The sequence below is a fragment of the Penaeus chinensis genome, chromosome 43 (assembly GCF_019202785.1).
Source record: "Penaeus chinensis breed Huanghai No. 1 chromosome 43, ASM1920278v2, whole genome shotgun sequence".
NCBI classification, from domain to species: domain Eukaryota; kingdom Metazoa; phylum Arthropoda; class Malacostraca; order Decapoda; family Penaeidae; genus Penaeus; species Penaeus chinensis.
In genome coordinates, this window is record NC_061861.1 from 7,960,512 (window position 1) to 7,983,011 (window position 22,500).

Genomic DNA, 22,500 nt, shown 5'->3' on the forward strand with positions numbered 1-22,500 from the left:
CGGACAAGCACAAATAAGACAGTCATATGGAGTTCCCCTGGTAGCATCTCCATGGTATCCTGGTGCACACATCTCACAGTAATCACCAACAGTGTTGTGCAAGCAATTCTGTAAATATTCATTTAATATTCAGAACTGCTAAGGAAATAAAAAATGGCTGGGACATGTAATCATAAATGCTAATCAGCATACTAATTATCTACAGTGAAAAAGATGTAATTAGTTTAGGCAATACCTATAAAGATGCATATACTAATAATTTATTCAGTGAAAATTATGTATGTGAGTTATAAAGTAAATCTAACCTTAAAATATATTATTATGTGATATAGCTAGTTGTAAAGTAAATCTTACCTTAAAATATATTATTATATAATAAATCTGACACACGCATATGGAAAATATTACAAAATAGTATTGTTAACTATAATATCACACACACATACACACACAAATCAGTGACATGCCTCTCTACACAAACACAGCTACCAGTATCTTAAGGTAGTGCAGTGGAGAGACGAGGACTAGAGATAACAAGAGCATGTTGGAAGAGGAGCTAATTCTCAGCAACTGTTAAAGCCAAACTCATCAGACAGTATGAATGAGAGTTCATACTGGCTGATTGTTCTTGTTCATCGATCCAAGCATGAAACAACTTTTAATACTATGATCTCAACTTTCATTTGCAATTTACAAGAAACACAGAAGGTTCATCTTTAAAAGCATTAGAAAGGTCTTAATGTTATAAGGAAAAAAATGTTTAACCAACTCTTACAATAAGCCCTAGCCTGCCCTACAAACTGTCACAATATTTACTTTATGAAAATTAGGACAATTTCCTAACCATCAGTTAAAATTATATCAAACCATTCAGATAAAAATCAAAAATCCTTCTGAAAATCACTCTACACACTACTCACTCCTTTAAATTTGAGAAATGATGGGAAGAAACTCTGTAATAGATTATATCAGCTATATGTAAAAGCCACATCAATTCAAGTCTATACCTATATAATCAAAAACCAGTGCACATATATTGAGATAAATTAATTATCCATTTACACCAAATCACCACCAATATGCATACAGAACTGACCCAAGAACATCAAAATGTAAAAGATGAGACCGAAAAAAGTTAACTACATTCTCCAATCAACTTTTCTAAACTGACCAAGTGAAGGAATAAATATGAAATATATTTCCAACAAGAAAAAATAAATAACATAACCCATACCAAGCACTTTCCAGTCACTTTGTCACAAGTGCTTGCATGGCCATTGCATTGGCACTGGACACAGTATCCACCATATGGCCCCTGCTGAGCTCTATAGTATCCATCAGCACATTCTTCGCATGATGAGCCTGAAAAAATAAAAATTTTGAGTCTTCTAATTATAATGCATAACAAGCAAAGCTAGTAGCATATTAACATATAAGCTTTGACTGAGATTCTTATGCAAGATAAGAGTAACTTAATTTCTAGATAAGTAACATAATATTGCCCTGAAAATCTAATTAATTTCACCTTGAATATCACAAAGAGTACTGATAGTGTGAAAGAATATTTCAGAAAAAGGTTATAAGACTTACCTTGGTAATTCACAGGACATTGACACAGTTCAACAGACAAGGATGATCTAGCTCCTGGTCCTGGCCAGTTGATAGTTGCAGCTTCCATACTAACATTGTACAATCTGGAATAAGTCATATTGTTATTTTTGATGCCTATATATCCAGATTACTCATATTTTTCTTCCTTAATAAAGCACTGTGTGTAAGCATGAGCAGCATTATTACCTGGCTTCAACAGAGTTGCTCCAGTAACTGGCTCTGATGAATATACCATCCAGTCCATACAGCAACATCATGAACTGATCCCTCTGCAGTGGAGCTCCTATACAAATTATATAATCCATTATTAGAGAGAGCATTTTCATATCAAAGCAATTGAAATCAGCTGCTATTTTATATCAATCTTTCAGAACTGACAAAGCTTTTCTGACATATTCAAAACAACACTTCTCTGAAAGATTCTTAAGGCTGTTTTGTTCTCAGTGAATGGGCATTAGGACACATAATTACCTGACAGTGTTCTAAAGCTGTGCTCTGTCAGCCGAACATAACCATCAAACACCTGAGAAGTTGCTGGATCATACTCAGAGTAATACAGAGCAATGACATTACTTCCTGTCAGGATAACATCTGGACCTGTAAGCTCAGTTCCTGCAAAGGTAATATAAAGTACAAGATATAAGAGAAGTTTTACATATCATTCCATTTACATATAGAGTAGAATATACCAAAACAATTTCTTTTTTCATTATATAAAAGTGGAAAGTAAAAATTAAGCAAAAGTCATGTCTTTTCTCCAATACATATAACCTCATGTTTTTAATGAGATAACATATAAACTTACCATTATCTCCTTTCACAAACAGGAGTGAATATCTGAAGAATCCACCATAGGATGAAATGCTGTTGCCAAGATATATATCATGAGCAGAGAAGAAAACATGACCCTCTGGAAAGATATTTCCAATGGTTGACAGGTCCTGGACAATGAGCTCTTCATAACGACTAGGTTCTTGGGCCAGGGATGAGAATGACAAGCTACTCTCCCCTGAAGAGGTTTGTTCTACCACAACAACCTCCCAGGCAGTCATTTCATTCATCTGATGAGAGAAAAGAATAGACTTACAAGTCATATATTTGACAGAAGATATCTTTACAATATGCCTATGCTTGCTGCTCTTTATACTTCCAGCATCATTTACAGGGTATATAAATGATTTCTAGGAAATTTTTGTGTGAAAAAAAAATATGTACTCAGGTTTCATGTATCACACACCCTCTATTACCTACCTCATGGTTCACATATTACATTATCACACCAAAGAAAGATAATAAAGAAAAACACACCATTAACTCCTCCCAGTAAGCATCAGCAGATGAACAGTATTCAGACTTTCCAAAGCAGAAGCACTTTGTGCATCCATTTGGATTGCTCTCTTCCAAGTTATAGGAGCCCGCCTGGCAGGCATCACAGGCACGACCCTGGACGTTGGACTTACAGAAACAGCTGGCATCGTCCTGCATATTTGGAGAAAAGATGTTTACAATTAAATAATAACATAAAAAAAAAATAATAATAATAATAATACTAATAATGATAATTATGATAATAATGATAATAAAAATAATGATAATAACAATAAAAATAATAATAATAATAATAGTAATAATGATAATAATAATAATAATAATAATAATAAAATAATAATAATAATAATGATAACAATAAAAATAATAATAATCATCACACACACACACATATATATATTTATATCTACCTATATACATATATACACATATACATATATATATTTATACAAAAATATATACATACATACATATAATATATACATATATACATTTACATATACATACATACATAGATATACATTCATATATATATATACATATACATATACATATACATATACATATACATATACATATACATATACATATACATATACATATACATATACATATACATATACATGTGCACGTCGTGCGCACGTCTGTGCACATGTGTGCATGTGTGTGTTTATGTATATCATTGAATCTCTGTGTCTATAAGGGATTATATAAAACTAAGTGTCCCTCTCATTTAGAAAGTAAAAAGAAAATAAACAGTTAGCTTCTATCATAAAAAAGCTGCCCAAAGGGAACAGGAAAGCTCAAAGTCATTACCTGGTTACATATGTCTGCTTCTGTTCCTCGCAGATCACAGTCACACAGTTGGCAGAAGGGGAAGGACCAGTAACCAGCTTCACACCGCTCACACCTGCACACAAAAACCAATATTAAATATAAAGTACAGGTAAATAAAAGAGGATTATAGCTTCAATTACTGATACTTTCATAATGGATCTCATATCTGTCTTATGAACTATATTTGAGTAATATAGATACAGCAGGTAAATGAAAAAATAATAATAATATTAAAAAATAATAATAATATTAAAAAATAAATAAATAAACAGTAAGCATATGAAACATATATACAAAAGGATGATAACATTACCAGTCAATCTCTGATAACTGGCAAGTTACAAATGTTAAATTACTATCTAAAAATTGGTTACACAAGCTATAGAATCCATTAGTTGATTTATAGTATGGAACTGGAACATATAGTCAGGTTGATATTTGCTACAATACAAACATGCAACCATAGTCATGTTTCCTCAACACATCTGAGACTTGCCTTCTTCCAACTACATTCTCCTTGCAATCACACTGGCCATTTTCCAATTCACACTGGAGATTCCCAGCCCTAACACCAAGGGGAGAGCACTGACACTCTTCACATCCAATGATTGGGTCAAATCCATAGGTGAAGGGGGCACAGCGTTCACACCTGTCACCCTCAACACGTGGTGGGCAAATGCACTCACCTAAAGAAAATAATATGAGGATGAAATATACACTTTACTCTGCTCTCCGGGTAATTCTGACAAGAATACTACTCAAGATGTTGAAGTTACATCATATATTCTTTTGAGTTCAATTTTAAAGACAAATAATATAAACACTATATATAAAGCCTTATATATAAAAAGCTATAAAACACCAACCAGATACTGGATCACAAAGTGCAGTAGAGGGGCAGTCACAAGGCTTGCAATCAGGGAAGCCAAAGAAACCAGTTTTGCAACGATTACACTTTCGGCCAATTACATTTGGACGGCAGGGGCACTGGCCTCCGAATTCTTCACACTCAAAGCTCTCTGAGCCATAGAAGTCACACTCGCATTCTAGAGCGCCATTGTTATAATCCATTGTCAGCTTGAAGGCAGCATCCTTACAAAATCCTGAAATAAAAGCATTTTGCATCATTTGCTCAAGTCTACATCACAAGGAAATTTTCACCTTCTATCAAAGACTTAACACTCAACTATCTGAGCAGAATTAATTCAAACAAACCTACCTGTAGCATTTGCTGGAACATTGAAGTTGTTCTCTCCACAGATCCTAATGAATTCTGCAGTTTTATCATGTGGAAGTTCATGCAGTACCTCTTCTGTATACTGTGCTGCTGGAATCACTAACAAATAATCTAGCCAAATAGACTTGTGATTTGGCTCCTGTGGAAAAATTAATATAATATCAGTATATAACTATAAAACATAGTTGAAATATTAAACACTCTAAACATGAGAGGGAAATTTACAATAAAGGATATATTATTCAAATTTGCTCCACATAACCCCACTCCCTTATAATAACAACAATAATATTTCTAATTTAATAATAATCATAAAAATTATAATCATTATTGTAATACTAATAACAATAATAATGATCAAAATAATGATACTAAAATAATAATAACAATAATCAGAAGATGATGATGATGATGATCATTAACAATTGTCAGAATACCCTTGGGTAAAGGAGTAAATTTAATTTTGGGGTTCTCTACAGGCTAAATAGAAGTGGAGTTACCTGGTTATATCTACCTTAAACAATAACACTAATAACAATAATTATAACAACAACAACAACAATAACAACAATAATAATAAAAATAATAAAAATAATAAAAATAATAAAAATAATAAAAATAATAAAAATAATAAAAATAATAATAATAAAAATAATAATAATAATAATAATAATAAATACAAAACAATAATAAAATGAATATGTATAAGAATAATAATGACAATAATAACAGTAATAATGACAGCAATGGTAATGATAATAATAATCATAAAAATTATAATAATAATAATAATAATAATTAAAAAATAATAATAATAATAATAACAATAATAATAACGATAATAATAATATCAATAATAAAAACAATAATAATAACAATGATAATAACAATAATAATAATAATAATAATAATAATAATAATAATAATAATAATAATAATAATAATAATAATAACAACAATAATAACAACAACAATAATAACAATAATAATAACAATGATAATAACAATAATAACAATAATAATAATAATTATTATAACAATAATAATAATAATGATAATAATAATGATAATAATAATAATAATAATAATAATAATAATAATAATAATAATAATAATAATAATAATAATAACAACAATAATAATGATAATAATAACAGTAATAATAACAATAATAATAACAATAATAATTATAATATAATAATAATTATAATATAATAATAATAATAATAATAATAATAATAATAATAACAATAATAATAATAATAATAATAATATTAATAATAATAATAATAACATTAATAATAATAATAATAATAATAATAATAATAATAACATTAATAATAATAATAATAATAATAATAATAATAATAATAATAATAATAATAATAGTCACAAAATCATAGTAAATGGTCAAACCTTTAGTGAAAGAACAAAATTCTCCAATATATCGAAAACATGAGAACCATCGGTCTGCTTGATCACAGCTCTGCACCCTGATATACTGGGGCAGTGATGCACTGGGAGGGATCCCTCATAAAACTGTCCATTCTGCAGCAACACGTTAAGATCAAACTCTGGAATAAACAGAAAAAATGATGATCATAAACTTTAGAAAATTACTGTAGGTATAAAGTTTTAACTATAGCTACATGAACTGATGACCTTAAGTGACAAACCACTCCTACATTTTGAATAAATAAATAATAAGCATTAGGAGTGTGTTCATTGTCTTTGAAGCCATCATATTCATCGTAGCTTTAGCTCTAAAGAAAATATTAGTTTGCATAAGCACAGTGTGTCTGCACACAGAGATGATACTATCACAAAATGAGAAAATCAGACAAGAAACAGACAGATCGATAGATAGATATAGATAGATAGCTAGTTAGACTGATAGATAGATAGCCAGACAATAAACATATGACAATAGCAAGAAGACACAAGATGAATACGCAGTTGGAGAGAGAGACAAACACACAAAAACACATACTGTAGCTCTTCTTTTACGCTAACTTTACACGCCATTTGTGTATTCTTTTTAAGAAGATATTATAGCTGAGTTGTCATTTACCTACTTTGGCCTAATAATTGTTGCATATAAACATGACTGTGCATTCCATTCACTTTCTTATTCTATTCTCTGTATCAAATTTTCCTGTAGTATAACAATGACAATATGGACACAAATTGCATTATAAATGGGTAGTCATCACAATTATTCTGGTCCTGCTATTAAAGTCATTTTTTTCTTTCATAATTTAGGTTTTACAATATTTGAGTTAAAGAATATTATCCTTCTAATAAACACAAAGTTAGAGAAAATGATGAGCTACTGTATTTATGAAAATCATGCATATTCTACATCACTGATAAATTAGTTATAAAATATAATTTGTTAGAGAAAGCTATATCAGTTATGAGAACCAACAACAATAAACTTAGTGTGTCATTATACTATTTTTTCTTTATCAAGGCAAAGATACACTAGGGAGGTTGGTGATGACTGGCTGACGCAACATGTCCAAATAAACATCCTTGCGTTATCACCACCAACCTATCAAGCACATATTCTCCTTCATAAGAAAACACTAATAAAAATAATCCAAAAACAAAAGCCATACAAAGCAAAACATAAAACCACACTTTAATAAATATACACTAAAAACAAACCAAAGTGAAACAAAACAAAAGAAAACACAAGCTTAAGCAAGGCATAAGCAGCAGCTAACCTTCTTCCCTGTCATAAGCAATCTGTATATTCAGCTCGGCATCTGCAGAAAGCCATCACGTGTAAAAAGCATTAGTATTTATCAAATAATTGCTGTCAAGTCATTTCTCTTCACTTGACACATTTCGGAGACAACATTGGTATCAGGTTCCCCTGACTGATATGCTGTCATTGGTAACAGATAACAATAATTTTGGTTAGTATTTTGGAACTCTTGATCTCTGCTGATAATGAAAATAATGCTTCAGATTTTTTTCTTTTTCTAATCATCTGAGGGATTTTTTATTATTATTTTTTCCAAAGAGTGGAAATGAATCCTGTTTAGCAATTCAATGCCGTTTATACTATCAATCAATTGAATAAATCCATTTCAGAGTATGCAGTCTTGGAGGGTCATCTTATGTTAAACTTTCTGTTCATATTATATCTAATGAGTAGATGACATGAGGGAGAAAAATATCGCCTAACTTCAAAATCTAAATTTCCAGTTCTAAAAAAAACAAATGCATAATCGGCCTGTAAATAAGCTGAAAGCTAAGTAAATATTCAAAAGAAATCTCTGATCATGCAATATCAGTCACACTGAAAAGAAATATTAACAATAAAATTTTCAAACAAAAAATGAATACATACTAACAAACACGCACGCACGCGCATACATACGCACAAGCACACGCACACGCACGCAAGGACAGGTTCTATATAAGCTAGGTCTATATGAGTACTTATATAGACCTTGTATATAAGTACTTATTGACTTTGCGCAAGGATATCCACACGCACGCGGTCACGTACACGGTCACGCACACCAAATACACACCTGGATAGTATGGCTGATAGTAGTGCACGACAAACACGTAATATCCGGCATAGTTTAGCTGCCCTGTGATGTCTACCATGGGGTCACTGTGGTTAAGGTACACGAGGCTGGTTCCCTCTTTCATGCCCGCTGGTAGTACTGAGACCATTTTCCCTTCGAGGTTAGATTCGAACTCGATCTGTTTGCATCAAGGAGAGAGAAATAGAATCTGTACAAGTAGAAGAAAGTTATATACTGAGAGCTGGAAGAATCACCCTTTAAGTGGTCAAAGTTCAGTACTATAAGAAGTGGCTTGCTCTCAAACTTTCATTGTTGAAAAATACCACATGATTATATAATATTCGTATTACACCCGAATCAACTATCTAAGTGCGAATGACAAAACTAAAGAAGCTGATTAGTTTAATTTATCTGTTAATGCGTGTGATGTAAGTTTATATTATAACAAGTTAATGTCTCCGTACCCAGTAAGTTTTGAGGTAGTTATGTAAGGTTATTTGGACGACTGTAATCAGTAGCGGATCGGGGGAGGGAGGGGTTATGTAGTGGATATGTGAATAATCTAAGTAAATGGTTACAGTAATTGGTAACAGAATGGCAGGTGAAATCAATGCACTGATGAGCCAAGATCACGTTCCCTCATGTACTAATTATTTACTCATGCGTATCTAAATTAATTGCGCAGCGTTTTTGAAGGATTTCTGGAAAGGCCACCTCAATAAGAGACCTCTTTCAGTGTGATGATCGCCGATCTTACGCCATAGATAACAAGCTAACAATATAATTAGAAGATTGAGAACCAATAGACAAAATTTCAAATAACTATAAATTAATACGTGTAGAATGCTTAAAATGTATGTGTATGTGTGTGTGTGTGTGTGTGTGTGTGTGTGTGTGTGTGTGTGTGTGTGTGTGTGTGTATGTGTATGTGTATGTGTGTGTGTGTGTGTGTGTGTGTGTGTGTGTGTGTGTGTGTGTGTGTGTGTGTATGTGTATGTGTATGTGTATGTGTATGTGTATGTGTATGTGTGTATGTGTATGTGTGTATGTGTATGTGTATGTGTATGTGTGTATGTGTGTGTGTGTATGTGTATGTGTGTATGTGTGTGTGTGTGTGTGTGTGTGTGTGTGTGTGTGGGTGTGGGTGTGGGTGTGGGTGTGGGTGTGGGTGTGGGTGTGGGTGTGGGTGTGGGTGTGGGTGTGGGTGTGCGTGTGGGTGTGCGTGTGCGTGTGCGTGTGCGTGTGCGTGTGCGTGTGCGTGTGTGTTGCTCAATTGTTAAATAACGTACAACGCAAACATCCTTTAAACTTTACCTTGGTTGTCTCCGGCGGGAATGGATAGAAGGACTCTTGGCACACCCCGTCCTTGCGCGTGCACTTGGGCTGGGGGCGGACCAGGTCTTGGTGCCACAGGTCGTAGGGGACGGCCACTATGGAGTCGATTCCGATGTTGGTGTTTGTTTCGCCCTGGAAAAATAAAATAAAAACTTACAGTATCTTATTTCGTGGAATATTATTGAAATATTTTATCAAGGTATCTAGTAACTTCAAAGAAACAATTGTGTATATTTGGACGTGGTAATATATCAACCTTCAACAGAGGGATAGCTTTTCCCTATTCCAACATACATACAATTCGTTAGTTGAGGAGAGAAATACAAACTATATATATACCTTGACATTCACACTGATGAAGTTGCTGTCAAAGTGGAAGACGCCCACTTGACCGCTCAGATCCGTGACCGCTTGACGGCAGGTGGTCGAAAACATGCAGTCGTACAAGATGGCGCGACCTTTCTCCCTGCCCTTGAGCGTCGACGTCTCCACAATGACGTTGGTGGTCGTCGCGCCGCTGGGAGTGTAGTAATTGATGAGCAGAATGTACCGGCCGGCGCGGGTCAGCCTGATGTCGTACTGGACCTCGGGCTGGTTGTGGTTCAGCCATGCCATCGGCTGCGTCTCCAGCTCTGCCAGCACCTGAGGAATGCAAGGATTGGAATGGGGGAAGGGTATTAAGGGAGACGGAGAGGGAGAGGGAGAGGGAGAGGGAGAGGGAGAGGGAGAGGGAGAGGGAGAGAGAGAGGGAGAGGGAGAGGGAGAGGGAGAGGGAGAGGGAGACGGAGAGGGAGAAAGGGAAGGATAGAGAAAGGAAGGGAGGGAGGGGGGGAGAGGGAGAGGGAGAGGGAGAGGGAGAGGGAGAGGGAGAGGGAGAGAGAGAGAGAGAGAGAGAGAGAGAGAGAGAGAGAGAGAGAGAGAGAGAGAGAGAGAGAGAGAGAGAGAGAGCAATAGCAATTACATGTAATATTTAGTTTCATTTCAACATCAGGACGCATAATGCAGTTCACACAAGATTCCTACCTCGTCATCACTAAACAAGTCAACAGCTAATCGTTCCCCGCCGACACTTTTGTAACCCGCAGAGCCGTAGATGTAATCGTACTGGAATACATCTGGATAGGCGTAATGCACGCACATCTCGCTCTTATCTTGGCCAATCATGCAAGCAGTGGTTATGTTCTCCGTGAGGATTGTGCCTTCATAATAAGCCTCGGGGAGGAGTACGAAGTAGTCCTGAAATTTACAGTTCCGGTATTAACTCCTGTGAACTGAATTGATCAAATATGTAAAATGACCAAAGTCGTGTTTCTCCTCGACTAAAAACAACGGATTCAGAAAAAAAATGCGAAATCGATTACTTTAACTGTTCATATCACCTTCATTAATAGAAATAAAAAGTTTTAGTTATTATTATAATTGTTTAATGTCAAATCAAAATTCCATACGAGCTGAAAACCTAAAAGCAGAAGACGTACCAAGAAAAGATTCTGACTGTTGACAATAGACACCGTCCAGCGTCCAGGGTTCATGACGAGATGAACGGGGAAATCGCCCGGGACTCGGACAACGGTCATGAGCTCTGGGCCTGATGTTGGCAGGAAGTAAACGGTGTCTTCCTGTTTAGAAAATTAGAATATAATAGTCTTTATTATAATAATAGCAACACCAACAATAATGAATAATGATAATAATAATAACATTAAAGGTAATTAAACAACTGCAGATAGACGAACGAATTTACGCTGATGGGGAACATAATGGATAATAGCAAACAACAAATATTCAAGATAAAATTATTCAAATGATCAGACAACGCGAATCACACGGGTTTAAAAAATAAACAATAATAGTAATAGCAATATGCCGCACCTGTTCCGTATCACTTGGGTTGTCCGGCGTGATCCTGACCGTGCCAACGATCGTCCTGGAACTCGGGTTACGGTAGTACATCAGCATGCGGTAGAGGGACGGCTTCTCGATGTACACTTCATGTATGATTTCCTTCTGGATGTCGGAGAAAACGGCGTAGCCCCTCCACGAGTAACCTGGGAAAACTTCCTCGTCGTAGCCAAACCTGAAAAATGGAACTGGTCTCAGAAAACATCAAGTTCATAACATTCTACTGTCTGTGATGTACACATCATTTTGCAGGCTTGCATCCAGAGGTATGTATTCTCAGATCGACCGCCCGAAAAAGCGTTTATTAAAAGTTTTGTTACTTTAAACTTTCATCTGTAAGGTTAACGCGAATATTGACGTTAATGTTATGGTTAGAACATCTAACGAACACACTTTCGGGCAATTGGTCTGAGCTCTCCCTTATCATTTATAGACAAAGATTTACACATAAGAAGAGTCCTGATGCTACCGCACCTGACGGCGGTGTTCTGCGGCGTGTGTCCGTCCTCGGCCTCGTACTTCAGCTGGTAGAATGTCGGGAAGTAATGCAGCTTCAGCACCTCGTCGCACCTCTGCCCGGTGACCCTCGGTTTGCAGCGGCACTGGCCACTGATCTTATCGCAGAAGTTGTCAACGGAGCCGCCCTGATTGCAGCCGCAGTCTGAGCAGCCAAAGAGGTTGCTGTCCAGGAGGTTGAAAGTTCCGTCGCGGCATTCGTTGCACCTGCGCGCTGCGACTCCGGGCTTGCAGAAGCACTGGCCCGTCTCGGAGTCACAGGAAGCCACGCCGCCTATGGTGCCTGGCGTATGGCAGGCGCAGTCTTCGCAGCCCATAGGATTGTCATAGCGAAGGTTCCAGAACAGAGGCTTGCACATGTTGCAGATCCTTCCTGTGACGCGTTCTTTACACTCACACAGTTCCCCAACAGGAGCATTGCCACAGCCAGCAAAGGTTTCCAGAACACCAGCAGGGTTGCAGTTGCATTCTGAAATTGCAGAATTACAAAAAGTTCTCAACCATTTGCCTTTACACCTTGAGATAGTGTTATGTAGTTGAGTGTGGATAGCTTTTCAGGAAGGGGGCACTAATGATAGAATATTGATTATGTGAGCGTAAAAAGCCCTTACTACTTTCAAAGGAGGGTCTGTGACGCTAATTATTTACCTCCGTGTTTTACCAGCCGAAGTCAATGATTAACTGCAATCGAAAATTGAGGATGGCAAAGTATATATATTAAAGGGGTGGCGTGACCCTGTGCCCCACTATACCTATGCCTCTGCATTGGAATGTATTTGAGTATGTGTGTGTTTATGTACACAAGCATGTGAGCTCGACTTACCTTCACACAAGGGGAAATTGTAGAAGCCTTCTCTGCACATGTCGCAGTGGACGCCATCATAATTGGGCTTGCAGCGGCATTTGCCATCGTGATCGCAGGAGATGCCAATGCTGCCCGCCTGGTCGCAGTTGCACGGCATGCATTCGGGGAAATTGTAGTAGCCAGGGCTGCACTGGTCGCACGCCCGCCCCGCAAAGCCCCCCAGGCAAGCGCAGTCCCCGGAGGCGTCGCAGATCGAGGAGGCCGAGCCCCTTTCGTGGCAGCCACAGCTCTGGATAAGAGGGTAACCCCAGAAGCCGGGGGCGCTGCCGTCGCACCGATTCCCGCTGTACCCGACCAGACACATGCATCCACCTGTATCCTTATCGCAGATCTCTTCTTCGGTTCCTCTCGCATCGCAGTTGCAGACTGCAAACGAAACAGATATGAATGCATATAATAAAATAGAAGTATATTTGTTTACTTCCCTTACATCTACATCAATTACTTTGGGTACCGCACATTTTAGATGCCATATTAACAAAGAGAAGGGCCATGCATGAACTTACAATTGCAAGAAGGATAGTCAAAGTATCCGTGCTCGCAGCGTTCGCACGCGCGCCCGCCAAAGTTGTTCTCGCAACTGCACTGCCCATTGTAGATGTCGCAGGTTTCATTGAGCGAGCCGACGTCGTTGCAGTCGCACGGGAGGCACTCGGGGAAGTTGTAGTAGCCCGGCGCGCACTCGTCGCAGTTAAGGCCCTGGTAGTTCTCCTTGCAAGGGCACTGCCCACCGCCGACCTCGCACACGCCCCCGACTGTGCCGTTTCGGTGGCAGTCGCACGGCTTGCAGTCCGGGTAGTCGTAGTAGCCGTCGTTGCACTCCTGGCAGTACGGTGGAAGGAACTCAGGTCGGCACTCGCACTGGCCCGAGCCCTCCGCGCAGTTGCCGGTTGAGTAGAACACGTTGCACTGGCAGGGCTGGCAGACGTCCGTGTCGTTCAGCTCCCTGTCGTACGGCCGGTAGAACCCTGCCTTGCACTTGTCGCAGTTGATGCCCTCGGTGTTGTGCTGGCAGTTCTGGCACACGCCGCCGCCCTCGTACACGCCGTAGATGTCGATAGAAAGGCCTTTGCTGTTCACCTCATCGTCGAAAATGCACTCGTCTGTGTGGCCGTAGCAGTTGCAGGCTGAAAACAGAAATGCATCAACGCTTTTCATATTCAATTAATGATATAGGTATTCATGTATTATTTTCCCAACTATTAACATACATATTCTATTATATGCACTTACAATAGCTAACAAAATATACTATCTTTCTTTCTCTATAATGTCTAATTCATACATACATACGTACATACGAACAAACAAAGTGTGTTTGTGTGTATGTGTGTGTGTGTGTGTGTGTGTGTGTGTGTGTGTGTGTGTGTGTGTGTGTGTGTGTGTGTGTGTGTGTGTGTGTGTGTGTGTGTGTGTGTCGGCGCGAACAGCGCACTCACGTTCGCACACGAAGCCGTCCTGATAGCCCGCGGGCCGCCACTTCTTCTGGATGAATCCCGGGCAGCACGTCTCGCACTGGGAGCCGCAGGTGTTGTGCTGGCATCGGCACTGGAGCTTGTACAGGTCGTTGGGGTCGGTGATGTCACACACATCTGCGTGGCCGTTGCACACGCACCTGCCTCCTATACTGATGTCTTTGATGGAGTAGAAATACTGGAAGGAAGGATTCCATTTCGAATAGGTTATGATGGCCACTGGGAGGATGGAAGCTGAACAATTGCTAAGTGTAACTTCGTCAGGTTGATTGCATGTGGTCCTATAGAACACACATTGTCAAAACGTCAAGCAAATTGGCAAGTTTTCCAAGTATTCCTTAACACTGTCCCTTTATAGATTCTTGCCACCAAAAGTCTTTAATCACGTAATAAATATTTATAATTTACCAAACTGACGAATCAAAGTTACTGAACTAAATTGCCCGATACAATTTATATAAAATGATAAAGACCTGAAAATATCTCAGTGTCTCAATTCTTCCACTGGTGACATATATCTTTCTTCGCATCTCTTAAAACGCCAAAAAGGGAAAAATCAAACGAAAAGAAAACGGAAAAAAAGAGAAAGAAAATCGCCCCCCCCCCCCTTACCCTTCTAGTGACGGAGGGGTCCTGCCTGGCCACCGACATGAGATGGCCCAGGAGGGTCTTGGTGCGTAGGAGCCTCAGCCGGACGTTGGTGGCTCGCGTGAACTCCTGGAGGGCGGTCGAGTTGAAGAAACTGTTCGCTGACGGCCGGTTGTTCAGCAGTGACACGACGATCTGGGAGCGAGAGACAGTTGCAAACATGTCAGCTTAGTGCCGTCAAAAAATAAATGTATATGTATATATATATATATATATATATATAATTAATGTCAACTCTGTAAATCCCCTTCCGTTAAAAAAAACGGGATTTCATTTCTCCCAAAAGCACTCAATTATGAATATAATAGAAGAATAAAATAGTAATCTGTATATTCTTTTAGCTTTTTACTTGCCTATGTAAAGTTAGGCTCTCCCCTCTTGGTAAACCGATTATCAATAACCTATACCCCCCCCCCCCCCCTCATCCTTGACACTTCTCTTCGGCATCAACTTTCTCACTTACTTCTCCTCCTTCGAGCGGCACCACCTTCGAGAAGTGAGTGACGCAGGTGACATCGTCGTCCTGCTCGATGGGCTCGAGAGTTTCCGTTCCGAAGAAGTTCTCGCAGTCTCTGTGCAAGGGGGGCACTTCGTTAGCAAAATCGGTGATAACTGATACATGAAGGCATTATTAAAACAATACATGTGTATATAATGAAGAAATGTATACATGTGTAAACAAACACACAAACAGGCAAACATAGAAGTAAACAAAAACAGATGATTATATGAATTTGTTAAGAATTTAGGTCCTTCATTAAGGAAATCTGCAAGTTTCTTGAAATTTACCAAGAATAAAACTAAAGCCACTTCCATATATCTAATTCCAGGCATTCCAGACACTACAAACCGAAAATTATTCATCTGTACAAAGCCAATCATCGACTGAAATCAAACACGACAAACTCCTCAACCAATCACAGCTAAAAAGACAATACTCACCAACCAATCACAGTAAGAGACAAACAAAAAACAAATCAACAAATACTCAGAAATTCCTTTACGGTAAAACTCACCCGGGACTGTCAGCGAAATACTGCCACGGTGTGTATGATTCTCCGTTGTTGACCGAGCGCTCTAGAACCCACACTCCAGGCCGCGGGGAATTGCCCATCTTGATGAGTACGTACGCAACTTGGAAGAGCTGTTGGGGAAAAAACATTTAGCTGGAGGAAAGAAAGGTTTGGAGTAGATAATGGTAGAATAGCTGCCTTCCTGGTCCTAGTTTGTCTCTAGCCTTATTATTATTATACCTCTCTGACTCTTTCTCTTGCTCTTTTTTCTTTTTTCTTTTCCTTATCTTTCACTTTTTAGCTCAACAAAAAAAAACAAGATGGTAATGTTCGCATCTAGCAATCTTGCGTTCAAGTCGCTGCCAGTGGATGGTAACCCCGGCCATTCTTTGCACACAGGGGGTGAATGACAAGCAAACAGACAACCTGTCACAGCAGACATAAGAATAACCATTTGCAACAAATGGAATAAACTAAAATATTTACTTCTTTATTATTTGCTGTTCATCGATAAACAAAAATACACAAAACACAGACAAACGCTCGGCGCGCCTCCTCTCAATCTGAATACGATAGCCAACTAAATGAACCTAAAATGCCCAAACTCTGTTCAATAAATTGCTCCGCTTAAAAATGAAAATCCGCTTGAGGCAAAGCAAAAGTCAAGATGCAAAGTCCTCTGCAACTTAGCGTGACTAACAGCTTGATATTTAATGCCTAACTGCCTGACCTCATCTTCAAAAACTGCGATGCTGCTGTACTGGCGTAAAAGATTGCAATGTTGCACTAGCTTTAAGCTATGTTGCTAATACAAGCCGCCTTGTAACGCGAATTCTTTGTTTCGTTGATCAGCTAAACTGAAAAGAAAACCTAAAGGTGTTGGTACGTTGCATTATTGCTAGGTTACTGCTGGTGCCATTGCTTAATCAAATTGAATTGCAGGCTGGATACTGTTGCCATGTTGACTTGTTAATTGCAATAATATCCAATCAGTTGTCTTTGCATGGCACCTTTATAATGAGTTACTTTGGGCCTTATGTTTGGTGTCATCCTACATACCTACCTACTTGTATGTATGTATGTATGTATGTATGTATGTATGTATGTATGTATGTATGTATGTATGTATGTATGTATGCATGCATGCATGCATGCATGCATGAATAGATAGAATATTTATATATAATATATATACATAATATATATACATAATACATACATAATATATACATAATATATACATGTATATAATATATATATACATAATACATACATATATATATAATATATATACATAATATATACATAATATATACATAATATATACATATATATAATATATCTATACATAATATATACATATATATAATATATCTATACATAATATATACATATATATATAATATATAAATATATATAATATATCTATACATAATATATACATACATATAATATATGTATCATATATTATATATATAATATATGTATCATATATTATATATATAATACATATATACATAATACATAGATATAGCTAGACAGACAGATAGAGAGATATAGATAGAAAGACAGACAGATAGATAAATAGATAGATAGAAAGATGGATATAGGTATATGTATCTATCTATCTATTTATCTATCTATCTATCTATCTATCTATCTAATCTGTGTGTGTGTGTGTGTGTGTGTGTGTGTGTGTGTGTGTGTGTGTGTGTGTGTGTGTGTGTGTGTGTGTGTGTGTGTGTGTGTGTGTGTGCACACATAAATGTGTATAGGGCCTATATGTATTTAGATATGTGTATATACATTCCTATAATAAGAAACAATGTAGATCTGCAGATAGACAATGCACTATAAACAGTTTTCTTGAAGCACCCTATTCAAAAACACGCAAAGTACAAGTCAAGATGGCAAATCTGGGCTGACACTCGTAACAGATAGACAGCTGTCAGTGTCCGACAGCCGTGACCTTTTATCTTTACAATGACCCTTTAGTCATTTTGTAGATACTTTGTCTGTCTGTTTCTGTTTCTGTTTCACTTTGTTTTCTCTCTTATCTCTCTCTCCTTCCTTTTCTTTCTATTTCTCTCTGTTTTTCTCTAATCTCTCTTTCTTTCCTTTACTTTCTGTTTCTCTTTCTTCATTCTCTTTTTCTCCCTCCCTCCTCTCTCTGTCTTCCCCACCTCTCTCTCTCTCTCTCTTTCTCTTTCTCTTTCTCTTTCTCTTTCTCTTTCTCTTTCTCTTTCTCTTTCTCTTTCTCTTTCTCTCTCTCTTTCTCTCTTTCTCTCTATCTCTCTCTTTCGTATATCCTGAAGTCAGCATTTCTTCCCGTCAGAGTACGGAGTACTGTAAACTGTAAACCTGTATTCTCAAATTTCAGACTTAGGGTCGTCGTTTTGACTCGGACAAACAGCTGTCAGACAAGATAGTAACTGCCAGGGGTAAGAAGGGGAGGGAGGAGTACGGGTTGGCAGGGAAGGGAAAGGGGAAGGGGAGGGCGACCCTCATCCAATTACTCGCCAGCAGGAGCCGGCACTCCCTCTCGCGGCTCCTACTCCGACAGTGGGCGGATTCGCGCTCACTGTCTCACTTTGTCCTTTGCCTGTGTCCGTTTCGCAGATTCACTGTAGCCCCTTTTTCCGGCTCTTTATTTTCCCTTTTTTCTCCCACCCCTCCTCTCTTCTATGTAAGTAATTTCCTCACTCTCTTCAACTCCATCTCCTTCAGCATCGTCGTCGTCGTCGGCACCATCATCAACACTCAATCTCTATCTTTCTCCTACTCTCTCTGTCTCTGTCTCTCTCTCTCTCTCTCTCTCTCTCTCTCTCTCTCTCTCTCTCTCTCTTCTCTCTCTCTCTCTCTCTCTCTCTCTCTCTCTCTCTCTCTCTCTCTCTCTCTCTCTCTCCTATCTCTCTCTCTCTCTCTCTCCCTATCTCTCTCTCTCTCTCTCTCCCTATCTCTCTCTCTCTCTCTCTCCCTATCTCTCTCTCTCTCTCTCCTATCTCTCTCTCTCTCTCCCTATCTCTCTCTCTCTCTCTCCCTATCTCTCTCTCTCTCTCCCTATCTCTCTCTCTCTCTCTCCCTATCTCTCTCTCTCTCTCTCCCTATCTCTCTCTCTCTCCCTATCTCTCTCTCTCTCTCCCTATCTCTCTCTCTCCCTCCCTTTCTCTCTCTCTCCCTCCCTATCTCTCTCTCTCCCTCCCTATCTCTCTCTCTCCCTCCCTATCTCTCTCTCTCCCTCCCTATCTCTCTCTCTCCCTCCCTATCTCTCTCTCTCTCCCTATCTCTCTCTCTCTCTCCCTATCTCTCTCTCTCTCTCTCCCTATCTCTCTCTCTCTCTCCCTATCTCTCTCTCTCTCTCTCTCCCTATCTTTCTCTCTCTCTCCCTATTTTTCTCCCCTTCTTTATGCCTTTCCCCTTTCCTTTCTCTTCCTCTTCTCTAGTCTTCCCTCTCTCTATATGCCGCCTTTGATTTTTCTCCTCCTTTCTCCCCCTCTCCCTCTTTCTCCATCCCCTCTTTTTCTCCCTTCTTCTTTCTCCCCCTCTCCCCCTTTCTCCATCCCTCCTTCATCCCCTCTTTCTCTCCCTTCTTCCTCCTCCCTTTCCCATTCCCCTGTTCTTCCTCTCTCCGAGCCAACCGCTGGATTCAGTATCTCTCGCCAAATGCCCAAAACGGTTTCTAAATCTCAAATACCTCATAAAAAAAAATAGCAATGCTCACGCCCCTCATTCCTGATCTCAAAGTCCCTTGGAATGCAGCGTGTGGTTGTGTGTCGTCGGCGAGATTCCCGGATGTAGCGAAGTACCTCTTTTGTTTAATGAAAGGGAGTGGGGGATAACGGTTTCTATATATTTCTTTTCTTTTGTTGTTTTTGTTGTTTTAGGCAAGATCGAAAAAATATTTCAGGACTTAGGGATGGTTTCAAGAATATATTGATAACGCACAGGCATAGTGTTGTTTTTTTTTCGTTATTATTTTTTTTTTGTATGGTCGAAATAGTTATATGGGGATTTAGAAAATACTTTTTGAAATACAGCGCGCGCATGCTTGTGTGTTTAAGGTGTGGGGGGGTGTATTTAAGAATGCACGAATAAGCAAATAAATCAACATGCAAAGTGTTGATTTCTTTGTTGATATCTCTCCTTCCCGCAGGCGTGCGTGCGTGCGTGCGTGTATGTGTGTGTGTGTGTGTGTGTGTGTGTGTGTGTGTGTGTGTGTGTGTGTGTGTGTGTGTGCGCGTGCGTGCGTGCGTGCGTGCGTGCGTGCGTGCGTGCGTGCGTGCGTGTGTGCGTGCGTGCCTGCGTGCGTGTGTGTGTGTGTGTGTGTGTGTGTACATACATACATATACATACTTACATGTAATATATAGACAGATGTACATATATGCATATATATATGCATATATATATGCATATATATACATACTCCTATACATATATACATATACATATATATTCATGTATACATACATACATACATACAAAGAAACAATCAAACAAACAAACAAACACACACACACACACACACACACACACACACACACACACACACACACACACACACACACACACACACACACACATATATATGTATGTGTATATATACATATATATATATATATATATATATATATATATATGTATGTATATATATATACATATATATATGTATGTGTATATATACATATATATATACATATATATGTATGTATATATATACATATATATACATATACATACATACATACATATATATATATGTATAGATATGTATAGATATGTATAGATATGTATATATATATATATATATATATATATATATATATATATGAACACTACATGCAGGAAACGTTGTATTTACAAATGACGTAAGTGCAGCTCCTCTCCCGCCCTGTTGTTGAGGCAGTGACACCCTCTCCCTCGCTCAGACAGCTGGACTGATAAAATTTCCTCGGCTAATAACTAGGTCTAAGTCCCACTCGCTTGCAGATCATATATACTTTATTTTGATAACTAATAAGGAATAAGATCAAGCAGACCAGAAATCCTCGACTGGATCGTGAGCTGGCAACGCACCGTCGGTTTCCGGTATAAATCCTCGTGTTTGGTAGTTTGCAGCGACGGCGTGTGAAAACTATGCTTGCGGTTATTGCTATTCCAACCAAGAGCAGCCACAGCATGCAACCCATAATGAAACTTGATAAATTCCCTGCTCAAAGAGAGTGTAAGCAGGGAGCAGAGAGCGGGAGAGCGGGGGAGCAGGAGAACAGCTAAGAGGGGAAGGGAGGGGAAGGGAGGGGAAGGGAGGGGAAGGGAGGGGAACAGGAGCAGGAGAGCAGCTGAGAGGGGAAGGGAGGGGGAGGGAGGAGAGCAGGAGCAGGAGAGCAGCTGAGAGGGGAAGGGAGGGGGAGGGAGGAGAGCAGGAGCAGGAGAGCAGCTGAGAGGGGAAGGGAGAGGGAGGGAGGGGAGCAGGAGCAGAATAGCAGCTGAGAGGGGAAGGGAGGGGGGAGGGAGGGGAGCAGGAGCAGGACAGCAGCTGAGAGGGGAAGGGAGGGGGAGGGAGGGGAGCAGGAGCAGGACAGCAGCTGAGAGGGGAAGGGAGAGGGAGGGAGGGGAGCAGGAGCAGAATAGCAGCTGAGAGGGGAAGGGAGGGGGAGGGAGGGGAGCAGGAGCAGGACAGCAGCTGAGAGGGGAAGGGAGGGGAAGGGAGAGGAGCAGGAGCAGGAGAGCAGCTGAGAGGGGGAAGGGAGAGGGAGGGAGGGGAGCAGGAGCAGAATAGCAGCTGGGAGAGGAAGGGAGGGGGAGGGAAGGGAGCAGGAGCAGGAGAGCAGCTGAGAGGGGAAGGGGGGGGGGAGGGAGGGGAGCAGGAGCAGGAAAGCAGCTGGGAGGGGAAGGGAGGGGGAGGGAGGGGAGCAGGAGCAGAATAGCAGCTGGGAGGGGAAGGGAGGGGGAGGGAAGGGAGCAGGAGCAGGAGAGCAGCTGAGAGGGGAAGGGGGGGGGGGAGGGAGGGGAGCAGGAGCAGGAAAGCAGCTGAGAAAGGGAAGGGAGAGGAGCAGGAGCAGGAAAGCAGGAGAGCAGCTGAGAAAGGGAAGTGAGGGGAACAGGAGCAGGAAAGCAGGAGAGCAGCTGAGAAAGGGAAGGGAGGGGAGCAGGAGCAGGAAAGCAGGAGAGCAGCTGAGAGGGG

At 39.4% G+C, this 22,500-nt stretch overlaps 1 protein-coding gene across 6 annotated transcripts in view; it reads right to left on the bottom strand.

Moving 5' to 3' along the window:
- The window catches only part of LOC125048247 (laminin subunit alpha-like), a 55,965-nt gene that overhangs the window by 25,964 nt on the left and 7,501 nt on the right, over positions 1–22,500 (bottom strand). For 4 of the 6 annotated variants that reach the window (XM_047646853.1, XM_047646852.1, XM_047646850.1 and 1 more), the window contains exons 3-28: positions 16,320–16,447; positions 15,767–15,875; positions 15,268–15,438; positions 14,620–14,833; positions 13,687–14,307; positions 13,139–13,546; positions 12,274–12,784; positions 11,770–11,974; positions 11,376–11,516; positions 10,921–11,133; positions 10,237–10,539; positions 9,877–10,029; positions 8,563–8,740; positions 7,744–7,785; positions 6,431–6,588; positions 4,997–5,153; positions 4,644–4,880; positions 4,274–4,463; positions 3,757–3,850; positions 2,920–3,090; positions 2,417–2,672; positions 2,083–2,223; positions 1,798–1,894; positions 1,591–1,694; positions 1,235–1,362; positions 1–108 (exon numbers count right to left, since the gene is read on the bottom strand). The exon at positions 1–108 is cut by the window's left edge and continues 20 nt beyond it. In XM_047646853.1, the coding sequence (XP_047502809.1) occupies positions 1–108; positions 1,235–1,362; positions 1,591–1,694; positions 1,798–1,894; positions 2,083–2,223; positions 2,417–2,672; positions 2,920–3,090; positions 3,757–3,850; positions 4,274–4,463; positions 4,644–4,880; positions 4,997–5,153; positions 6,431–6,588; positions 7,744–7,785; positions 8,563–8,740; positions 9,877–10,029; positions 10,237–10,539; positions 10,921–11,133; positions 11,376–11,516; positions 11,770–11,974; positions 12,274–12,784; positions 13,139–13,546; positions 13,687–14,307; positions 14,620–14,833; positions 15,268–15,438; positions 15,767–15,875; positions 16,320–16,447 (5,238 nt within the window). The remainder of the gene's footprint in view (positions 109–1,234; positions 1,363–1,590; positions 1,695–1,797; positions 1,895–2,082; positions 2,224–2,416; positions 2,673–2,919; positions 3,091–3,756; positions 3,851–4,273; positions 4,464–4,643; positions 4,881–4,996; positions 5,154–6,430; positions 6,589–7,743; positions 7,786–8,562; positions 8,741–9,876; positions 10,030–10,236; positions 10,540–10,920; positions 11,134–11,375; positions 11,517–11,769; positions 11,975–12,273; positions 12,785–13,138; positions 13,547–13,686; positions 14,308–14,619; positions 14,834–15,267; positions 15,439–15,766; positions 15,876–16,319; positions 16,448–22,500) is intronic. The other 2 variants (XM_047646855.1, XM_047646851.1) reach the window with 1 other exon arrangement.